This window comes from Diceros bicornis, chromosome 5 (assembly GCF_020826845.1).
Source record: "Diceros bicornis minor isolate mBicDic1 chromosome 5, mDicBic1.mat.cur, whole genome shotgun sequence".
NCBI lineage: Eukaryota > Metazoa > Chordata > Mammalia > Perissodactyla > Rhinocerotidae > Diceros > Diceros bicornis.
In genome coordinates, this window is record NC_080744.1 from 38,835,506 (window position 1) to 38,857,834 (window position 22,329).

General features: G+C 38.4%; 1 protein-coding gene across 5 annotated transcripts in view; it reads right to left on the reverse strand.

The window, feature by feature from the left end:
- Positions 1 to 22,329, reverse strand: part of INO80 (INO80 complex ATPase subunit) — a 128,284-nt gene that overhangs the window by 73,262 nt on the left and 32,693 nt on the right. For all 5 annotated transcript variants that reach the window (XM_058541268.1, XM_058541267.1, XM_058541264.1 and 2 more), the window contains exons 6-9: positions 9,666 to 9,786; positions 8,354 to 8,568; positions 4,050 to 4,103; positions 3,028 to 3,231 (exon numbers count right to left, since the gene is read on the reverse strand). In XM_058541268.1, the coding sequence (XP_058397251.1) occupies positions 3,028 to 3,231; positions 4,050 to 4,103; positions 8,354 to 8,568; positions 9,666 to 9,786 (594 nt within the window). The remainder of the gene's footprint in view (positions 1 to 3,027; positions 3,232 to 4,049; positions 4,104 to 8,353; positions 8,569 to 9,665; positions 9,787 to 22,329) is intronic.

The following is a 22,329-nucleotide window of genomic DNA, read 5'->3' on the forward strand; positions in this document are numbered from 1 at the left end:
GAGGCGTGTCCGTCCTACATACAGCAACTAGAAGGCTGTGCAACTATGACATACAACTATCTACTGGGGCTTTGGAGGAAAAAAAAAAATAAATAAATAAATAAATAAAAATAAATAAAATAAAATGCTTATTTCTTTATTGTATTACTTTTCTATAGTGGCACTGAGATACCAACTAAATTCAAACAACATGTTTTATTTCATAACCTGGGCAGTAGATACATGTGCATAGCTTTATTACTTTTGAAAATGTAAACGTGTCAAAAACCTCTTCTTTATCACCAAAAGTCAAAATAAGTGACTAGGAGATACAAATCATTCTGCAAGTCAATATAGGAGGTATCTGAGAACAAGAAGCCAACCAAAGGAAGAAAACACTCCCCCAAACAACCTATAATCCATCTGTGATAATGATAACTACAAAATATGAATACAGACCAAATATACACACAAACACATACTTTTTTTTTTTAAATGTTAGAAAGTTAAATTCAAAGTGCCTCTAAAATAATCTGGCAAGGAAAATAATCATTGTGTCAATAAATACAATCATTCTTCAAGATAAATAGTAAAACGAAAAAATAATCCAAAATTCCATGTATATGGAATACAGCACGCTTAATAAATACCAAATTAAAGAGTTATTATTTTGCATTAACTATTTTATAATAAAATTCATATGAATATACTTGATTTATCCTTGAGCCACCTCCCCCAAAGAAAAACAACAATAAAACAAGGAACACGGCCACGAAAAGACACAAGTCTCAAAGTATACTACATAAAACTACATCCACTATTTTTTTTTTTTCTTTAAAAGCTCTTCTTTTATTTATTTATTTTTTTGTGAGGAAGATCAGCCCTGAGCTAACATCCATGCTAATCCTCCTCTTTTTTTGGCTGAGGAAGACCAGCTCTGAGCTAACATCTATTGCCAATCCTCCTCCTTTTTTTTTTCCCCCCCAAAGCCCCAGTACATAGTTATATGTCATAGTTGCACATTCTTCTAGTTGCTGTATGTGGGACACAGCCTCAGCATGGCCGGAGAAGCAGTGCGTCAGTGCGCACCCGGGATCCGAACCCGGGCCGCCAGTAGCAGAGCGCGCACACTTAACCGCTAACCTACGGGGCCGGCCCCAAAACTACATTCACTCTTTAAGGTTTTATAGCACTTGAGTTAGATTTAAATTAGAAGAAAATCTGAAAGAGAATTTAAGAGAAAATTGAGTTTTCATAATGGACATGGATACTCATGTTCCAAAGCTAAAAGACTGTTAAAGTAAACCTTTCTAAACTAAAATAAAAAAGAGTAACATCTCCTTTCACCTTAAAGAAGTAAACTACTACATGTTTAAACAAAGTAGGGGCCAGCCCCATGGCATAGCAGTTAAGTGCGCGCGCTCCACTGCTGGCGGCCTGGGTTCAGATCCCAGGGGCGCACTGACGCACCACTTCTCAGGCCATGCTGCGGCGGCGTCCCACATAAAGTGGAGGAAGATCGGCACGGATGTTAGCTCAGGGCCAGTCTTCCCCAGCAAAAAGAGGAGGACTGGCATGGATGTTAGCTCAGGGCCAGTCTTCCCCAGCAAAAAGAAGAGGACTGGCAAGGATGTTAGCTCAGGGCTGATCTTCCCCGCAATCAATCAATAAATAAACAAGGTAAATTAAGGGAATAATAAAGATTCATCAAAAATAGCTTCATTTCAAAATTTCAGAGAAAAAGACATATAAGTCAACATAACCATGATGAAATTCTCATCAGTTAGCTATCAACATAATTGAGAGAAGGTCTCACAAACTCAGACCATAAACCAAGCCACTTACAAAACTTCAAGATCTGTGACTAACTCTCAAATGCCTCTAAACTCAGTAAGCACTCCCAATAGCATCAACTTTTACTACTCAATAATATGTTTATCTTGCATGTAAAGATACAAAGATACAAGAGAATGGGGCAAAATCCATATTAATTCCCAAAGGCATGAATTCTAAGGAGGGAGGATCAAGAGCTCAGAAGAGGCTCCACAGCTCTGCTTTGACCTATACCTGAAAGACAACATAATCTAATTCTTAGACTTCCTTCTTTCTCTGGACCTCAACTTTCCTTCCACTCATCCCAACTGGTTTACCAATGGCAACACATTGACTTAGTCCTCTTATTCTCTCTTCCTGCTTCCCTGAACGATATACTCAGCCTACATCAGCTGACATCAGGCTTAGCAAGAGTACTGGCTACAAGCCAAAACAGCAAAGTAGGTGAGGGATGGGTCAGAGAAAACTGGGCTAGTTGTCCATTGTCTCTATCTGGCTCTAAATTTGGCAACCAGCCCTGATCTTCCAACAAACTGAAACTGCAGCCAGCACCTGGAACCAAGCCAAGATAAGCTGTAAATTGTTTTCTTTTTCTTTCATTCATTCCTTTTCTTTCTTTTTTTGACCTCCAGAAATATATAGAGAAATAAGGCTGCAAAGAATAGAAAAAATTAGAAAAGAAGAAGAGAGGCGAAGGCCAGGGAGAGGGCCTTACTGAAGGAATAAAAACAGAACTGAGGGCCGGCCCCGTGGCTTAGCAGTTAAGTGCGCGCGCTCCGCTACTGGTGGCCCGGGTTCGGATCCCGGGCGCGCACCAACGCACCGCTTCTCCGGCCATGCTGAGGCCGCATCCCACATACAGCAACTAGAAGCATGTGCAACTATGACATACAACTATCTACTGCAGCTTTGGGGAAGAAAAAAAGGAGGAGGATTGGCAATAGATGTTAGCTCAGAGCCGGTCTTCCTCAGCAAAAAGAGGAGGATTAGCATGGATGTTAGCTCAGGGCTGATCTCACAAAAAAAAAAAACAAAAAAAACAAAAAAAAAACACAGAACTGGTTTACTGAACTAAAATCACTATCCTCAAAGTTCTGTCTTAAAACATTTTTTCAATGATTTAATTGGTTAGACTAATAATCTATGAAGTGCAAACCAATCTCTTGATATGGCTACAGCAATTAGGGTTTTCAAAATTTTATGCTATTGCCCTACCTCCCGCATTTCCTCATCCAACTTCCGCTGTTCCAAGGCTTCCTTTTCTGCACGTTTGCGGTGTTCCTTCTCCACCTTCTCATACTTCTTCCAGTACAGAAGCATCTCCTTGGTGAGGCGGCGGGCCCGAGGCAAGGTCTCTTTACAGTTCTTCTGGGCCTGTAAGGCAGCTCGACGCACCTCCTTCATGCACTGGTGGGCGAGCTACAGATGACAATAATGTTATTACAGTGGAGGAGGATCCAACACCATGGCCAGTTCTGCCTGGGCTCTAAACCACAGCATTTCTCAATCTGTTCAGCGCACACAGTCCTCCTATGGCCACGTCTCTCCCTCCCCCAATCTGATTAATGTCCCTCTACAGTACTGTCACTTAGTCCCAGACCCTAAGGTAATATCAGGGATGAAAAATCTATAGACATATTGCCTTTGAAGATGGAAAAAACAGTACAATGACCCGAGATGTGCTGGGAAGTGACAAAATGTTATCACACTCATTAATAACAATAGCTATCAATGCTTATTATATGCTAGGCCCCCTTCTAAGCTTAACACATATTAAACTAATTTATTCTTCACAAAAACCCTATGAAGTTGGTATTACCATCATCCTCATTTCATAGATGAGGAAACCAACGATGAGTGACTAGCCGGGTAACACAACTAGTAACATTACCTCATCTGATCCTTACAACTCTCAAAGGACGTTGTATTACCTCCCTCTAAGGGAAAGTATTAATATTATCATTTCTTAGATGAAAAGACTGAGCACAGGAAGATCCATGATCTGCCCAAGGAATTAGAGTGGACTATGGTCTTATCCAAAAAGGTTCAAATACCAGAAATGTGAGGAAGAACAATTTTATTTATAAAATAGATTGAGAACATTTAGAAACTCTCTTAGGTACTATGAGATTCATTACCAACAGGTCACAAGAGACAAGAGCAGTAAGCATGCATCCAAAGAACAAGAACATCTTCTAGCAAAATATAAAACAGAAAATATAAAACTACAGTTTTACCTTTCGGCTATTGGTGAGAAACAGGTTACGAGCTGAAGCTTTCTGCTTGTTGGCCTAAAATATTTAAAAACAGTATTTTATTTAGGATTTGGTTCTGAAATAAGTTTGTGTAGACACAGTCTTTTATTCAACTCCTCAAGGGTTAAAAAATAAAACATCAAGCCAAGCATATTCAAAACACCTTACTTCCAAAGGTCATCCAAATGTACCAACTCAGAACCACACATAAAACTACTAAAGCAGCATTAAGAAGAATAAGCTAATGCTGTGGCTGCCTTAAATAGTCTTGTATATACTTTTGGAAAGAATTTGAATTATATTTAAGGATTGAGGAGGACTAGCAAAATGTAACAACATACCCTAAGCCTAGCACCCCCTGATTAAAGTATACTGCTTTCCAGGGCTGATCTGCAAACAAGCTGAGATAGCAGGACACTCAGATACAGAAACTGTTAGGAGACAGGTAAACTAGCCTCCCACCTTCGTGATTCTTGCCCCACCTCCAGCCACGGCAAACCTGCTGCCATTATTATTCAATTTCTGCCATCATTTAAACCTCATCTTCTCCAACAAAAAATTCCACGGCAGATCTAACACAAGATGACTCAGCAGCCCACAACCCAGTCTCAAGCTGCTTATTATGTCTTCCACTTCAGTGTAAAAAAAAAAAAACCTTAATAAAGAAACCTGATTTCCCACGATGGCCCATTTGATGCGGGAGAAGACACAAGAAGAGGCAGAGCTGAGTGGCTCTCTGCCTGTTACAGAGCTCTCCCTCCGATACTGAAGATACAATGGGTTCAAAGTTACATAGAGGGCCTGGAAGCCATTTCTATAATATTCCCACCTCAGACTGGTCTGCTTAAGGGAATTTTTAGGCCTTTTTTCAAACACTTTCTCTTACTAATTCTTAAGCAGCTACTGCCACTTTAAAGACAAGAATCTCAAATACTCCCATTGAATTCCTTATCATTAGAAGGGCATCATCTGAAGCCTCTTCACCAGATACAAAGCAGGTTTTCCCATAACTTTTCCCATTAATAATGCTCATATATAAACTCCCTCTCCAGAAAGACTTACTAATTGCTATGCAGGGAAAAAACAGTAATTGTACAGTAGAGAAGCACCCCCATACCAAGGGATCAAAGCTAATATCATCAATAATGGGACAGATGTGTCATGTACCTCCTGCTGTGATATACCAAGAAGGACACATCATCCCTCTGGTAATCCTGCCCAAAAAGCATAACCCAAATCTAATCATGAGGAAACATCATACAAACCCAAATTCAGAAACATTCTACAAAACAACATGCCTATACTCTTCATGAAAATAACAATGTCATGTAAGATGAAGACAGAGGAATTGTTTCAGATTAAAAGAGATTAAAGAGACGTGACAACTAAATGTAACATGTAGTCCTAGATTGGATCCTAGATTAAATCAGGAAAATAAAAACATGCTATAAAGGACATTATTGAGACAACTGATAAAATCCGAATATGGTCTGGGGATCAGATAATAATTTTTATAACTGCACTATGGTTACATGTGAGAAGACGTCCTTTAACTTTTTTTATTTTTATTTTTTTTGTGTAAGGAGATCAGCCCTGTGCTAACATCTGCCAATCTTCCTCTTTTTTTGCTGACCCCTGGCCCTGGGCTAACATCTGCGCCCATCCTCCTCCACTTTAGATGGGACGCCACCACAGCATGGCTTGCCAAGCAGTACGTCGGTGCGTGCCCAGGATCTGAACCGGCGAACCCCGGGCTGCCGCAGCGGAGCTCACGCACTTAACCGCTTGCGCCACCAGGCCCGCCCTAGACGTCCTTTTTCTTAGGAAATACACATTGCGTTATTAGGAGTAAGTTTAGCACGAAGTCTCAAACTAACCCTCAAAATGAGCGAGAAAAAAGGTCTGCATTTATATAACAAAAGCAAATGAGGCGAGGCAAACAATTGCTAAATATGAATAAAGGATACATGGTATTCCTTGCATTATTCTTGCCATATATGTTTAAAAACTTTCTGTTTTGAACTAATTTTAGACTTACAGAAAAGTTGCAAAAAACGGTACAGAGTTCCTTTACATCCCTCCCCATTCTTTCCCTAATTTTAGCATCTTATACAACTAAAGTATAATTATTAAGAAAGGAAATTAAAACTGGTAAAATATTATTAACTAAACTACAGGTCTTATTTGAATGTCCACAATTTTTCTGCTAATACTGTTTTACTGTTCCACAACCCTATACAAGATCCCACCTTGCATTTAGTTGCTTTTCCCCTTAGTCTCTTTCCATATGTAACATTTCCTCAATCTTTCTCTTTCATGTCCTTGACACTTTTGAAAAGCACCAACCAGTTATTCTGTAAAATGTCCAAAATTTGTGGTTTTCTGATGATTGGAATGACATGCATTTTGGCAAGAATACCACAGAAATGATACATTCTTCACAGTGCATCACATCAAGGAGTTCATGATGTCAAAATTTCTATTACTAGTGATGTTTACTTTGATCATCTAGGTAGATTCCTAGAAGTGGGAGTGCCAGTTTGAAAGGTAAATGTGTATGTAGATTATTAGATGCTGCCAACTTTCCCTCTAGCACAGTTCTCTCTAACTTGCATTCCTAGCAGCAACGTATGAGAGTGCCTGTTTCCCCACAGCCTCCTTAACAGAATGTGTTGTCATATTTAAAAATTTTTGCCAGTTGTGATGGGTGACAAATGGTATCTAGGTGTTATTTTGATTTGTATTACTCAAATATGACAGACGAACTTTTTAAATATGTTTGAGGGCCATCTTTATATCTTTCCTTGGGTATTGTCTATTCATGTCATTTTCATTTGTCTATTGAATTTGTGGTCCTCATAATTTTTTTTTTTTAGTAAGTATTTTTATTTATTTATTTACTTATATTTATTTATTTATTTATTTACTGGCGAGGAAGACCAACCCTGAGCTAACATCCGTGCCCATCTTCCTCTACTTTATATGGGACGCCGCCACGGCATGGCCTAACAAGCGGTGCATCGGTGTGTGCTCAGGATCCGAACTGGCAAACTCCAGGCCACTGCAGTGGAGCACGCACTTAATCGCTTGCGCCACCAGGCCCACCCCGTCTCACAATTTTTAACAGTTCTTTACATATTAGAGATAATAGCCCTTTGACTGTGATATACAATGTAAATAATGTCTCCCAATTCGTCAGCTGTCTTTTGTCACACAAAAATATACTTTTATATGGTTAGATTTATCACTATTTCTTTTTATTGCCTCTGGATGTTGAGTCATAGAAAGTCTTTTCCTACTCAAAGGTTAATTAGGAATGCAATCATTTTCTTCTAGTATTCCTATGGTTTCATTTTTTACCTTGAGATCTCTAATCCATTTGGAGTATATGGTGAGATACAGATCTAATTTTCTTTTTCCAAATGGCTACCCAGTTGTCCCAGCACCATTTATTACAAATTCCATAGTCTATTCTGTGGGTCTATTTGCCTATTCATGTGCCAGTATGACAATGTTTTAATTACAGAGGTTTTATAGTAGAAATATAGTATGGTGAGGCTTTTTCAGTGTTTCCTTATCAATTGTTGATTATTGACTTTTTCCATAGAGTTGAGTATCAACTTTTCTAAATTCATAAAATATCCTGTTCATATTTCTATTAGAATTGCGCTCAATTTATAATCAGGCAATTAACCAGGTAAAATGCAAACAACTGGTGAATCTGAGTAAACAGTATATGAATATTTCTTGCACTATTCCTGCAACTTTTAAGTTTGAAATTATATCAAAATAAAATGTTATCAAAACCAAACAAATTAAAAGAGCAAAAAGAATGCTTATACATGTTTCTCTTGAACCATTCATGTTTTCTTCTAATGCCTGCACTTCTTCATAACATCCAAATATTTATAAATTCTCTAAGAAACATATCTCCACCATTTTAATTTCTTCCATTATCACTTCTCAATTTGCTTCAAATCTCTATTGCTGTAAGTAAGAAAAGTATGTTCCTTCCTCAAACAGGTTTTCTTCCATTTTTTTGGCCAAGAAGCATCACACAACAATTAACTGTCTTGTGAATTCTGATCAAAATCCAGAAAAATAGTTAACTGAAGAGACTACTATTCAGTTATTCCAACAATAGTTATTAACTACCATTCTCTTAATTCCAATAAATGAGTCTCCTTTCTGAACTCTGTGAAGGTACCTAGCTCTCACAGCTCCTCTTTAGAGGGCAGGGAGAGGAAACATTCTTGCCATCTCCTATACTGGAGGCACTTGCTTACCTTTGGTAGTTCCTTTTTCACAATGCTAAGCCATACTTTCCTGCGACGAGCATTAAGCTGCTCAATGGATAAGTGCTTCTTCTTGGTGCCAGGAGGAGGTGCATCATGAGAGAACTTGGCAAAGACTTTGGTCTGGTGGTGGTGGCGACGAGGGGATTCTTCGGAGGAAAGTTCTTCATCCCTCCGCCTTTTTTTCTTCACTTTTTTCAATTTAGCTGTAAAGGAAACAGACTCTCAGAAGGTTCTATTTCTTCCCTTCCACAGGAGACAGCCACAAAAATAACCTCATCACTTTAAGAAAATTCAAGGTTCTTTCCTCACTCCACCTGAGGCTGGCAATGTTTATCCCTTTATCTATTTAGACCCAGGAATAGTCCAAGAGGAAGATCTCACTGCCTTGGAAAAGAACACACTCTCTTTTTCATGAAAGAGAAACAGAGAATAAAACCTAAGAACTGAATTTCTTTTGAACCCAACAACAGGAAAGGAGGTTTATGAAGTATCATGGATTCAAGTAATGGTCAAAAGGAAGGAAACATTTCTACTTGGTGGCAAGTCAAGGTGACTAAAGAGAAATAACAGAGAAAGAAAAAAATGCATTAACTGATATGACACTAAGACCTATGAAGAGAAAATCATACATGGAACAAAAACCTAATTTGAGAGGGATGGTGTGGAGAAGGAGAAAATACAGAGACAAACAAGGAGAATATGGGAGAAAGAGGGCAAGAAGACTGAAGAGTCTGAGTAGAGTTCATACCCTCAGGGGAATAAAATCTGCCTTGTACAGATAGTTTAAAACTTTCCGTTCCTATTTCCTTCCTGATTTCCAGCTGCTTAGAGCTCAGTAAGAGAGGAAAGGACATGTCCTGGAAAACTTGCAAACAAACACTACAGAACATCATCAGGAGGTGATCTATTTTAAATCAACACAGACGATAACAATTATAACTTATTCCAAACACGTTAGGTCACTCTCCATACTTCCCTGTGCATAATCCACTTCTTCCTCTCCCAGAACATTTTCAACTTTTGGAGAGTATGTACAAGAAAAAAAGGAATGAATTAATTGGCTTAAACCTTTGGCTGGGAATCTGTAGTTCTTATGTCTTTATAATTCTAGAAAACACCATAAACCACATACGAAATGAGGTTAATAATACTTACTACTAATTAGAGGAGACTATGGTTTTTCAGATAAAGCAAATTTCTATTACATGGATTATGTGTAAAGTCCAAATGCACCAGGAGGCCAAATACAATCCTGAAATTAAGAATGAGTTAATTGTGGAAGACAGGTCAATATGCTCACCTTTGAGTTTCTTTTCCTCCTTGAATTTCTTTTTTTTGGGTCCAAGTAGGTGCCGTTGTTGCTCATAGAAAGGGTCATATGTGGAAAGCAGGCCTGCACTGTAGTAATGGTATTGCTGCAACTGAAGCAGGCAAAGACAGTGATGCTTAGAATGGCCTGTCTGTATTCTACAGCACAGCCTTCAAATCATCTTTACTATAGAAAGTTGAGCCAAAGAAACACCATAGCTCCCAAATATGGTCTTCTTCCCACAAAGAGACTATCAATAAAGATTTAGTACTCCAAGTGAATTATTTCCCTAACATCAAAACAAAATAGGTTCCTTGGCTATAAGCTGCTGGAAATAAGTTAAGAAAGGAAAACCCTTCATGCTTCTGAATCTCCACCAGAATACTCACTTAGTCCTGACATATATTTGAAAGATGTACTTCATTGTACAAAGGTCTCCTCTTGGAATTCATCAACAAGAAATAAACCATATTTCTATTACCAATAAGCCCTCAGATTTACTAAGGTTTCTGATGCCTGCTATTCTGGCTTATAGTCTTATATTTGGTTCAAATAATCACCAGCCATCCCAATTCTCCAATCTTTCAAGTCTTTTCTCTGTTCATCTCCCATTAAGAGAGTCTGACAATATTATGGATAGTGTCTATATTGCTAGAATTCTAACATATGAATAATCTCTTTTTCTGTCCAGGGAGTAATCCTTTCAAACATTTCATTTAAATTGACCTCCACAGCTCACATTAATTTTGTCTCACTTATTACTAATGAATAAATATGAATACAAATTAAAATTAGGTAGTCCACTGTTGAATCTCTCTCCTGGATTATAGCCAAATGAGTTGTCCAAGGACTGAAACTAGGATAGAAGACCAACATGGAAAACTATTAAAAAGTCCTCTGTCAAAGGTGAAAATTAAATGAGCATTCATTGAGCTGTATAGTTAAAATCTGAAAAAAAAAAAATTTTCCCAAAAGTATGTTTTACTTCAAACAAAAAAAGATCAACTAAAGTGACGTCAGCATCATGGTGGAGTGAGTTTGTCTCTCCCTTGTAAGTTACAACTAAACAGACATTCATTAACCAACAGAGGATTCCCCACACAGCACAACAGGATGCCTGAGAGATCCACGCAGCCATACATCTGAAGGTGGGTGGACTAGATCCCCGGGAAGCAGTGGAACTAGGTGAGCAGACACAGACCCCGACCCCAACCCCAACCCCTCCCTGGTGGCAGTGATCCAGGTAGCGGGTCCTCACACAGCAGCTGGCACGACTATAAGATGAGGTAGGGGCAGCCCGGCCTGCATGCAAACACTTTCGGAGTGGTAGCCCAGACAATGGGAGTGCCCACCATACCATGGTGGCCCTGCCAGTGGAAAAGCTCCCCACCAAGTAGCAGTGGTTCAGCCCCTGTGAAGGAGCCCCACCCACAAAGCACAGCAGCTCAGCTGAACCACCCAGAAGTGCAGAGCCAGCCCAGGCTTGAAAGAAAAGACCCCTCCCCTCCCGCCTAACACAGCAGTTCACTGGTCTCACCTGCAGGAGAGTGACCCACTAGCAGAGCAAAGAGGCCCACCTGCACACGTGTGCGTGACCTGCCAAGCAGCTGTGGCCAGCGTGCAAACGCAGAGCAGCACTACTGGCACAACTTCCAGCAGACAGGGTAGGATCAGAAAACACAGCTTCTGCCCCCGCCACATTCCTCCCACCCAATGGTGGCAGATGGAATCTACGACCTGATACTATGGAATCTACGACCTGATACTACCACAAATGTGCTGGCAAAGGATCAATTCATCAAACACCATGAAGAACCACAGTAAGAGTTCAGAGAAGAAGGAAAATGACAAGTCTCCAGAAACCAATCCTGAAGTCACAGAAATTTACAATCTAAATGACAGAGAATTCAAAATAGTTGTCACAAAGAAACTCAATGAGTTAAAAGAAAACTCAGAGACAGTTCAATGAGCTCAGGAATAAAATTAATGAGCAGAAGGAATACTTCACCCAAGAGATTGAAACTCTAAAAAAAGAACCAAAAAGAAATTCTGGATATGAAGAACAAAATTAATGAGATAAAAAATAATCCAGAAGCCATAAAAAATAAGGCTAGGGGCTGGCCCAGCGGTGTAGTGGTTAAGTTTGCATGCTCCACTTCGGTGGCCTGGGGTTCGCGAGTTCAGATCCCCGGCGCGGACTGACACACCACTCATCAAGCCATGCTGTGGTGGCATCTTATATACAAAATAGAGGAAGATGGGCACAGATGTTAGCTCAGGGCCAATCTTCCTCAGCAAAAAGAGAAAGACTAGCAATAGATGTTAGCTCATGGTCAAGCTGCCTCACAAAAAAAATAAATAAGGCTGATGTTATGGAGGACAGAATTAGTGATTTAGAGGACAGAAATACAGAAATGCTTCAGGTGGAGGAGGAGAGAGAACTAAGATTTTTTAAAAATGAAGAAATTCTCTGAGAAATATCCTACTCAATTAGGAAAAGCAACATAAGGATTATAGGTATTCCAGAGGGAGAAAGGAGCAGAGAGCTTGTTCAAAGAAATAATAGCTGAGAACTTCCCAAACCTGGAGAAGGAACTGGACTTATAAGTACATGAAGCCAATAGAACTCCTAATTACATCAATGCAAAAAGACCTTCTCCAAGGCATGTAACTGTAAAACTGGCAAAGTCAATAAGAAAGAAAAAATATTAAGGGCAGCAAGGCAGAAGAAAATAACCTACAAAGGAACCCCTATCAGGTTTTCAGCAGATTTCTCACAGAAACCTTACATGCTAGGAGAAAACAGAATGATTTCAAAATACTGAAAGACAAAAACTTTCAGCCAAGAATACTCTATCCAAGGAAACTATCCTTCAGATATGATGGAGAAATAAAAGCTTTCCCAGATAAACAAAAGCTGAGGGAGTTCATCACCACTAGGCTGGCCTTACAAGAAACGCTGAAAGGAGCTCTCTGATCTGAAACTGAAAAGCAAAGGTGTATAAAACTTTGAGCAAGGAAATAAACATACAGAATCAGAAAATTACAGCTCTATATCAGAATAGGTTAGTAAACAATTACGACATAAAAGATAAAGAAAGTATCAAAAATAACTATAAACATTTCAATTTTGTCACAAACTCACAACACAAAAAAGAACAATCTGAGACAACAATAATTCAGGAGAAGAGGAAAGGGAGGGAACCTGCTTAGGCTAATGGAGATGAGGCTATCAGAAAACGGACTATCTCATCTATGAGACCTTGTATACAACCCTCATGGTAACCACAGAACAAAAAATCAGAGCAGAGCCACAAATCATAAATAAAGAGAAAACCATCACAGAAAACCAAACTGAAATGGCAGTCAGAAATACAAGGGAAGAGAAATAAGGGAAATATAGAACAACTGGAAAATGAGATAACATAGCAGTATTAAGCTCTCATATATCAATAATCACTCTAAATGTAAATGGATTGAATCTTCCAATCAAAAGACAGAGAGTGGCTGGATGGATTGAAAAACAAGACCTAGGGCCGGCCCCGTGGCTTAGTGGTTAAGTACGCGCACTCCGCTGCTGGCGGCCCGGGTTCGGATCCCAGGCAGGCACTGACACACCGCTTCTCTGGCCATGCTGAGGCCGCATCCCACATGCAGCAACTAGAGGGATGTGCAACTATGACATACAACTATCTACTGGGGAAAAATAAATAAATAAAATTAAAAAAAAAAAAAACAAGACCCAATAATATGCTGCCTCCAGGAAACACATCTCAGCTCTAAAGACAAATACAGGCTCAGGGTGAAGGAATGGAAGATGATACTCCAAGCAAATGGCAAGCAAAAGAAAGCAGGTGTTGCCATACCTATATCAGACAAAACAGACTTCAAGATAAAAAAGACAATAAGAGACAAAAAGGGGCAGTACATAATGATAAAGGGGACATTCCACCAAGAGGACGTAACACTTAAGAATACATATGCACCTAACACAGGAGCACCAAAGTATATAAAGCAACTATTATCAGACCTAAAGAGAGAAATTGCCAGCAATACAATAACAGTAGTAGACCTCAACACCCCACTTACATCAATGGATAGAACATCCAGGCAGAAAGTCAACAAGGAAACAGTGGATTTAAATGAAATACTAGACAAGATGGACTTGACAGATATATATAGACATTTCATCCAAAAACAACAGAATACACATTCTTCTCAAGTGCACATGGGACACTCTGAAAGATAGACCATATGCTGGGAAACAAGGCAAGTCTCAATAAATTTAAGAAGACTGAAATCATATCAAGCATCGTTTCCAACCACAATGCTATGAAACTAGAAATCAACCACAAGAAAACGGCTGGGAAGTCACAAATATGTGGAGACTAAACAACACGCTACTGAACAACCACTGGATCAACGAAGAAATCAAAGGAGAAATCAAAAAATACCTGGAGAAAAATGAAAATGAAAACACAACATACCAACTCTTATGGAATGCAGCAAAAGCAGTACTAAGAGGGAAATTTATAGTAATACAGGCTTGCCTCAAAAAACAAGAAAAATCCCAAATAAGTAATCTTAAACTACACCTAACAGAACTACAAAAAGAAGAACAAAGCCCAAAGTCAGCAGAAGAAGGGAAATAATACAAATTAGAGCAGAAATAAATGAAATAGAAACCAAAAAAACAATAGAAAGGATCAATGAAACTAAGAGCTGGTTTTTTGAGAAGATAAACAAAATTGACAAACTCTTAGCCAGATTTACTAAGAAAAAAAGAGAGAAGGCTCAAATAAATAACATTAAAAATGAAAGAGGAGAAATTACAACAGATACCAAAGAAATACAAAGGATTATAAGAGAATACTATGAAAAACTATATGCCAACAAATTGGATAAACTAAAAGAAATGGATAAATTCTTAGACTTGTACAACCTCCCAAAACTGAATCAAGAAGAAATAGACAATCTAAAAAAACCAATCACAAGTAAAGAGACTGAAATAATACTCAAAAATCTCCCAAAATCAAAAGTCCAGGACCACAGAGCTTCTCTGGAGAATTCTACCAAACACTCAGAAAAGATTTAATACTTATCCTTCTCAAACTACTCCAAAAAAACTGAAGAAGATAGAACGTTTCCTAACTCATTCTATGAGGCCAACATTACCTTGATACCAAAACCAGGCAAGGACAACACAAAGAAGGAAAATTAAAGGCCAGTATTGTTGATGAACATAGATGCAAAAATCCTCAACAAAATATTGGCAAATCAAATATAGCAATACATTAAAAGGATCATACACCATGATCAAGTGGGATTTATACCAGGGATGCAGGGATGGTTCAACAGCCACATATCAATCAATGTGATACCCCACATTAACCAAACGAGGAATAAAAATCACATGATCATCTCAATAGATGCAGAGAAAACATTCGACAAGATCCAACAACCATTTATGATAAAAACTCTCAATAAAATGGGTATAGAAGGAAAACACCTCAACACAATAAAGGCCACATCTGACAAACCCACAGCCAACATCATACTTAACGGCAAAAAACTGAAGGCCATCCCTCTGAGAACAGGAACAAGAGAAGGGTGCCCACTCTTGCCACTCCTAGTCAACATAGTACTAGAGGTTTTCGCCAGAGCAATTACGCAAGAAAAAGAAATAAAAGGTATCCAAATTGGAAAGGAAGAAGTGAAACTCTGTTTGTGGATGACATGATTCTATATATAGAAAATCCTAAAGAATCCACCAGAAAACTATTAGAAATAATCAACAATCATAGCAAAGTGGCAGGGTACAAAATCAACTTAAAAAAATCAGCTGCATTTCTATATACCAATAATGAACTAGCAGAAAGAGAATTCAAGAATACAATTCCATTTACAATCGCAACAAAAAGAATAAAACATCTAGGAATAAACTTAACCAAGGAGGTGAAAGACCTATACACTGAAAACTATAAGACATTAATGAAAGAAATCAAAGAAGACTTAAAGAAATGGAAAGATACTCCACACTGATGGATTGGAAAAATAAACATAGTTAAAATGTCCATATTACTTAGCGCAATCTACAGATTCATTGCAATCCCAATCAGAATCCCAATGACATTCTTCACAGAAATAGAACAAAGAATCCCAAAATTTATATGGAACAAAAGACCTTCAATAGCCAAAGCAATTCTGAGAAAAAAGAACAAAGCTGGAGACATCACAATCCCTGACTTCAAAATATACCAGAAAGCTGAGAGTAACGTCAGTGTCACGGCGGAGTGAGCTTTCCTGCAAACTCTTCCCCTGATAAGACAAAACAAAAGGAACAGTCACAGACCAACAACAGACTCCTAGACAGTGAAAAGCAAGATCGGAAGGATCCACACTGCCGCACATCTGAGAGGGGAACATGCTGGGCCCCCGAAGAAAGTGGGGAGAGGTAAACAAAACTCCTCTCCCTCCCCATCAGATCAGCAATCCCAGTCCGCGCGGCTCCCAGAGAGGGGGGAGGGGCGGCCCTCTTTGGGGAAACCATAGCTCTTCAGGCTCTCTCAGCCAGTGGGAAACTCCCACATAGAGGTCTCAGAACAGCTACAGGGCTACCATCAACATCTGAGCACCCCAGTAGAGTGGATAATGAGGGGCGAGCAAGAAGCCCTCCAGGCCAGGGACCCAGTGGAAAAGAGAGAGCCCCCTCGCCGCATGCCGGTCACTGCAGCTCAGCCGACCAGACCAGACCAAGCAGTCAGCCGACCACAGCAAATAGCTGGGGCAGAGCACAGGGGGCTCAGATTACACAGCCCTTAACCCCCACACGGTGGTGGCAGTGGAAATTGCAACCAGATATTTCCAGGACGAGGAAAAAGAAAGCCAATACAGGAACCACAATGCAAATATACGTGAAATCACCAGACCAGAAGGAAAATGACAAGCACCCAGAAACCAACCCTGAAGACACAGAAATACATAACCTAAACGACAGAGATTTCAAAACAGCTATCATAAAAAAACTCAACAAAATACAAGAAAAGACAAACAATTCAATGAGATTAGGAGTTTCTTCACAAAAGAGATTGAAATCATAAAGAAAAACCAATCAGTACTGATGGAGATGAAGAAGAGAATGGAGGAGATAAAGGAGAATCTGGAATCTTTAAAGAACAGAGCTGACAATATGGAGGAAAGAATTAGCACTATAGAGGATAGGAATATAGATATGCTCCAGATAGAAGAGGAGACAGAACTAAGACTAAAAAGAAATGAAGAAAGTCTCCAAGAAATATCTGACTCTATTAGGAAATGTAACATAAGAATTACAGGTATTCCTGAGGGAGAAGAGAGGGAAAGAGGAACAGAGAGCCTATCCAAGGAAATAATAGCTGAGACCTTCCCAAACCTGGGGAAGGAGCAGGAAATACCAGTAAGTGAAGCCAACAGGTCACCTAAATACGTCAACAGGCAAAGGCCTACTCCACAACATGTAGTGGTAAGGCTGGCCAAAGTCAATGACAAACAAACAATATTAAGGGCAGCTAGACAAAAACAAAAAATAACGTACAAAGGAACTCCCATCAGGCTCTCAGTGGATTTCTCAACAGAAACTTTACAGGCTAGGAGAGACTGGAATGATATATTCAAAATACTGAAAGACAAAAACTTTCAGCCACGAATACTCTATCCAGCAAAAATTTCCTTCAAATATGATGGAGAAATAGTAACTTTCCCAGATAAACAAAAGCTAAGGGACTTCATGGCCACGAGACTCCCACTACAAGAAATACTCAAGGCGGCCCTCACCCCTGAAAAAAAGAAAACAAAGGGAATACAAAGCTTGGAGCAAGGATAAAAATAGGTAGACAAAATCAGAAAAATAACAGATCTTTACCGGAATAGGTTAGCAACCACTTAAATACCAAAATCAAAGATCAAAGGAAGGAATTCACCAAAAATAAATATAACGTCATCACTGTAAACACACACCCACAACACAAGATAAAATAAGGTATAACAAGAACGACTTAGAAGGGTAAGAGGACAGTGATTGAATTGACTTAGTATAAGGAAATAGGCCATCAGATAATGGACTATCTCATACACAAGATTTTTTATACAAACCTCAAGGTAACCACTAAACAAATAATCAAAACAAAATCACATATGATAAACAAAGAAAAAACTAGAAGAGTTATAAGACAGAACCACCAAACTGAATTGGCAGTCCAAAAGAAATGAGACAAGAAACAAAGGAAATGCAAAAGAACCGGAAAATAAGTGACAAAATAGCAACATTAAGCCCTCATGTATCAATAATTACCCTAAATGTAAATGGATTGAACTCTCCAATCAAAAGATAGAGAGCGGCAGGATGGATTAAAAAGCAAGACCCAAAATATGCTGCCTCCAGGAAACACATCTCAGCTCTAAAGACAAGCACAGGCTCAGAGTGAAAGGATGGAAGACAATACTCCAAGCTAATGGCAAACAAAAGAAAGCAGACATATCAGACATGTCTGATCAGACAAAGTAGACTTCAAGATAAAACAGGTTAAAAGAGACAAAGAAGGGAAATATATAATGGTAAAAGGGAAACTCCACCAAGACTTATCACTTATAAATATATATGCACCCAACATAGGAGCACCAAAGTACATAAAGCCAACTATTAACAAATCTAAAAGGAAACATTAATAACAACACAATAATAGTAGGGGAACTTAACACCCCACTTACATCAATGGATAGATCATCCAGATAAAAAGTCAATAAAGAAATAGTGCACCTAAATGAAAAACTGGATGAGATGGACCTAGTAGACAGATACAGAGCAAACCATCCAAAAACATCTGACTACACATTCTTCTCAAGCGTGCATGGAACATTCTCAAGGATAGACCATATGTTGGGAAACAAAGCAAGCCTCAATAAATTTAAGAAGATTGAAATCGTAACAAGCATCTTTTCAGACCATAATGCTATGAAACTGGAAATGAACCACGAAAAAACTGGGAAAGTGACAAAAATGTGGAGATTAAACAACATGCTACTGAACAAGCCATGTATCATTGATGAAATTAAAGGAGAAATCAAAAACTATCTGGAAATAAACAAAAACGAAAATATGCCATACCAAATCATACAAGATGCAGCAAAAGCGGTCCTGAGAGGGAAACTCATAGCGATACAAGCCCACTGAACAAACAAGAAAAAGCCAAAATAAGCAATCTTAAATTACACCTAACAGAACTAGAAAAAGAAGAACAAACAAAGCCCAAAGTCAGCAGAAGGAGAGAAATAATAAAAATCAGAGCAGAAAAAAATGAAATTAAGACCAAAAAAACAGTAGAAAGCATTAATGAAACAAAGAGTTGGTTCTTTGAGAAGATAAACAAAACTGACAAACTCTTAGCCAGACTTACTAAGAAAAAAAGAGAAGAGACTCAAGTAAATAAAATTAGAAATGAAAGAGGAGAAATTACAACAGACATCACAGAAATACAAAGGATTATAAGAGAATACCACGAGAAATTATATGCCAACAAATTGGACAATCTAGAAGAAATGGATAAATTCTTAGACTCATACAACCTCCCAAAACTGAACCAAGAAGAAATGGAGACTCTGAATAGACCAATCACAAGTAAAGAGATTGAAATAGTAATCAAAAACCTCCCAAAAAATAAAAGTCCAGGACCAGATGGCTTCTCTGGTGAATTTTACCAAACATTCAAAGAAGATTTAATACCCATCCTTCTCAAACTATTCCAAAAAATAGAGGAATATGGAACACTTCCTAAATCATTCTACGAGGCCAACATCACCCTGATACCAAAGCCAGACAAAGACAATACAAAGAAGGAAAATTACAGACCAATATCGCTGATGAACATAGATGCAAAAATCCTCAACAAAATATTGGCAAACCGAATACAGCAATACATTAAAAAGACCATACACCATGAGCAAGTGACATTTATACCAGGGACGCAGGGATGATCCAACATCCGCAAATCAATCAACGTGACAAACCACATCAACAAAACAAAGAATAAAAACCACATGGTCATCTCAATAGATGCAGAGAAGGCATTTGACAACATATAGCATCCATTTATGATAAAAACTCTCAACAAAATGGGTATAGAAGGAAAGTACCTCAACATAATAAAGGCTATTTATGACAAACCCACAGCCAACATCATACTCAATGGGGAAAGACTGAAAGCCATTCCTCTGAGAACAGGAATGAGGCAGGGCTGCCCACACTCACCACTCCTATTCAACATAATACTGGAGGTTTTGGCCAGAGCAATTAGGCAAGAAAAAGGAATAAAAGGAATCCAAATAGGCAACAAAGAAGTGAAACTCTCACTATTTGCAGATGACATGATTTTATATATAGAAAATCCTAAAGAATCCGTTGGAAAACTATTAGAAATAATCAACAACTACAGCAAAGTCGCAGGGTACAAAACCAATCTACAGAAATCAGTTACATTTCTGTATGCTAATAACGAACTAACAGAAAGAGAGCTCAAAAAGATAATACCATTTACAATTGCATCAAAAAGAATAAAATATCTAGGAATAAATCTTACCAAGGAGGTGAAAGACCTATACAATGAAAACTACAAGACATTATTGAAAAAAATCGATGATGACATAAAGAAATGGAAAGACATCCCATGCACATGGATTGGAAGGATAAACATAGTTAAAATGTCTATATTACCTAAAGCAATCTACAGATTCAATGCAATCCCAATCAGAATCCCAATGACATTCTTCATGGAGATAGAAAAAAGAATACTAAAATTCATATGGGGCAACAAAAGACCCCAAATAGCTAAAGCAATCCTAAGAAAAAAGAACAAAGCTGGAGGCATCACAATCCCTGACTTCAAAACATACTACAAAGCAATAGTAATCAAAACAGCACGGTACTGGTACAAGAACAGACACACAGATCAATGGAACAGAATTGAAAGCCCAGAAATAAAACCACACATATACGGACAGCTAATTTTCGACAAAGGAGCTAAGAACGTACAATGGAGAAAGGAAAGTCTCTTCAATAAATGGTGTTGGGAAAACTGGACAGCCATATGCAAAAGAATGAAAGTGGACCATCTGCTATCGCCATTCACAAAAATTAACTCAAAATGGATCAAAGACCTGAAGGTGAGACCTGAAACTATAAAATTCAGAAGAAGAAAATATAGGCAACACACTATTTGACACTGGTCATAAAGGAATCTTTTCAGATGCCATGCCTACCCAGACTAGAGAAACTAAAGAAACAATAAGCAAGTGGGACTTCATCAGATTAAAGAGCTTCTACAAGACAAACAAAACCAGAATCAAGATGAACAGACAACCCACGAGCTGGGAGAGAATATTTGCAAAACATATATCTGACAAGGAGTTAATCTAATAACTCACACAACTGAACAACAAAAAAACAAACAACCCGATCAAAAAATGGGCAGAGGAAATGAACCGACACTTCTCCAAAGAAGATATACAGATGGCCAATAGGCACATGAAAAGATGTTCAACATCACTGATAATCAGGGAAATGCAAATCAAAACAACACTAAGATATCACCTCATGCCCGTTAGAATGGCTATAATCACCAAGACAAAAAACAACAAATGTTGGAGAGGATGTGGAGAAACAGGAACCCCAATACACAGCTGGTGGGAATGCAAACTGGTGCAGCCTCTATGGAAAACGGTATGGAGATTCCTCAAAGAATTAAAAATAGAAATACCCTATGATACAGCTATCCCCTTACTGGGAATCTATCCAACGAACATGAAATCAACAATCCAAAGAGGCTTATACATCCCTATGTTCATTGCAGCATTATTCACTATAGCCAAGAAGTGGAAGCAACCTAAGTGTCCCTCAACTGATGAATGGATAAAGAAGATGTGGTGTATATATACAATGGAATACTACTCAGCCATAAAAAAAGACAAAATCGTCCCATTTGCAACAACATGGATGGGCCTGGAGGGTATTATGTTAAGCGAAATAAGCCAGAAAGAGAAAGACAAACACTGTATGATCTCACTCATGTGTGGAATATAAACCAACACATGCACAGAGAAAACTGTATTGTGGTTACCAGGGGCAATGGGGGTAGGGGGTGGGCACAAGGGGTGAAGGGAGACATATATATGGTGATGGACAAACAAAAATGTACAACCCAAAATTTCACAATGTTATAAACTATTAAAACATCAATAAAAATATATATATATATATATACTAGAAAGCTATCAAAATCAAAACAGCAAGGTACTGGCACAAAAAGAGACACACAGATCAATGGAATAAGAATTGAAAGTCCATAAATAAAACCAAATACCTACGGACAGCTAATCTTCAACAAAAGAGCCAAGAACATACAATGGAAAAAGGAAAGTCTCTTCAATAAATGGTGCTGGGAAAACTGGACAGCCACATGCAAAAGAATGAAAGTAAACCATTATCTTACACCATACACAAAAATTAACTCAAAATGGATTAAAGATTTGAATGCAAGACCTGAAACCATAAAACTCCTAGAAGAAAATGTAGGCAGTACAGTCTTTGACAGTGGTCTTAACAGCATCTTTTCGAATACCATATCTA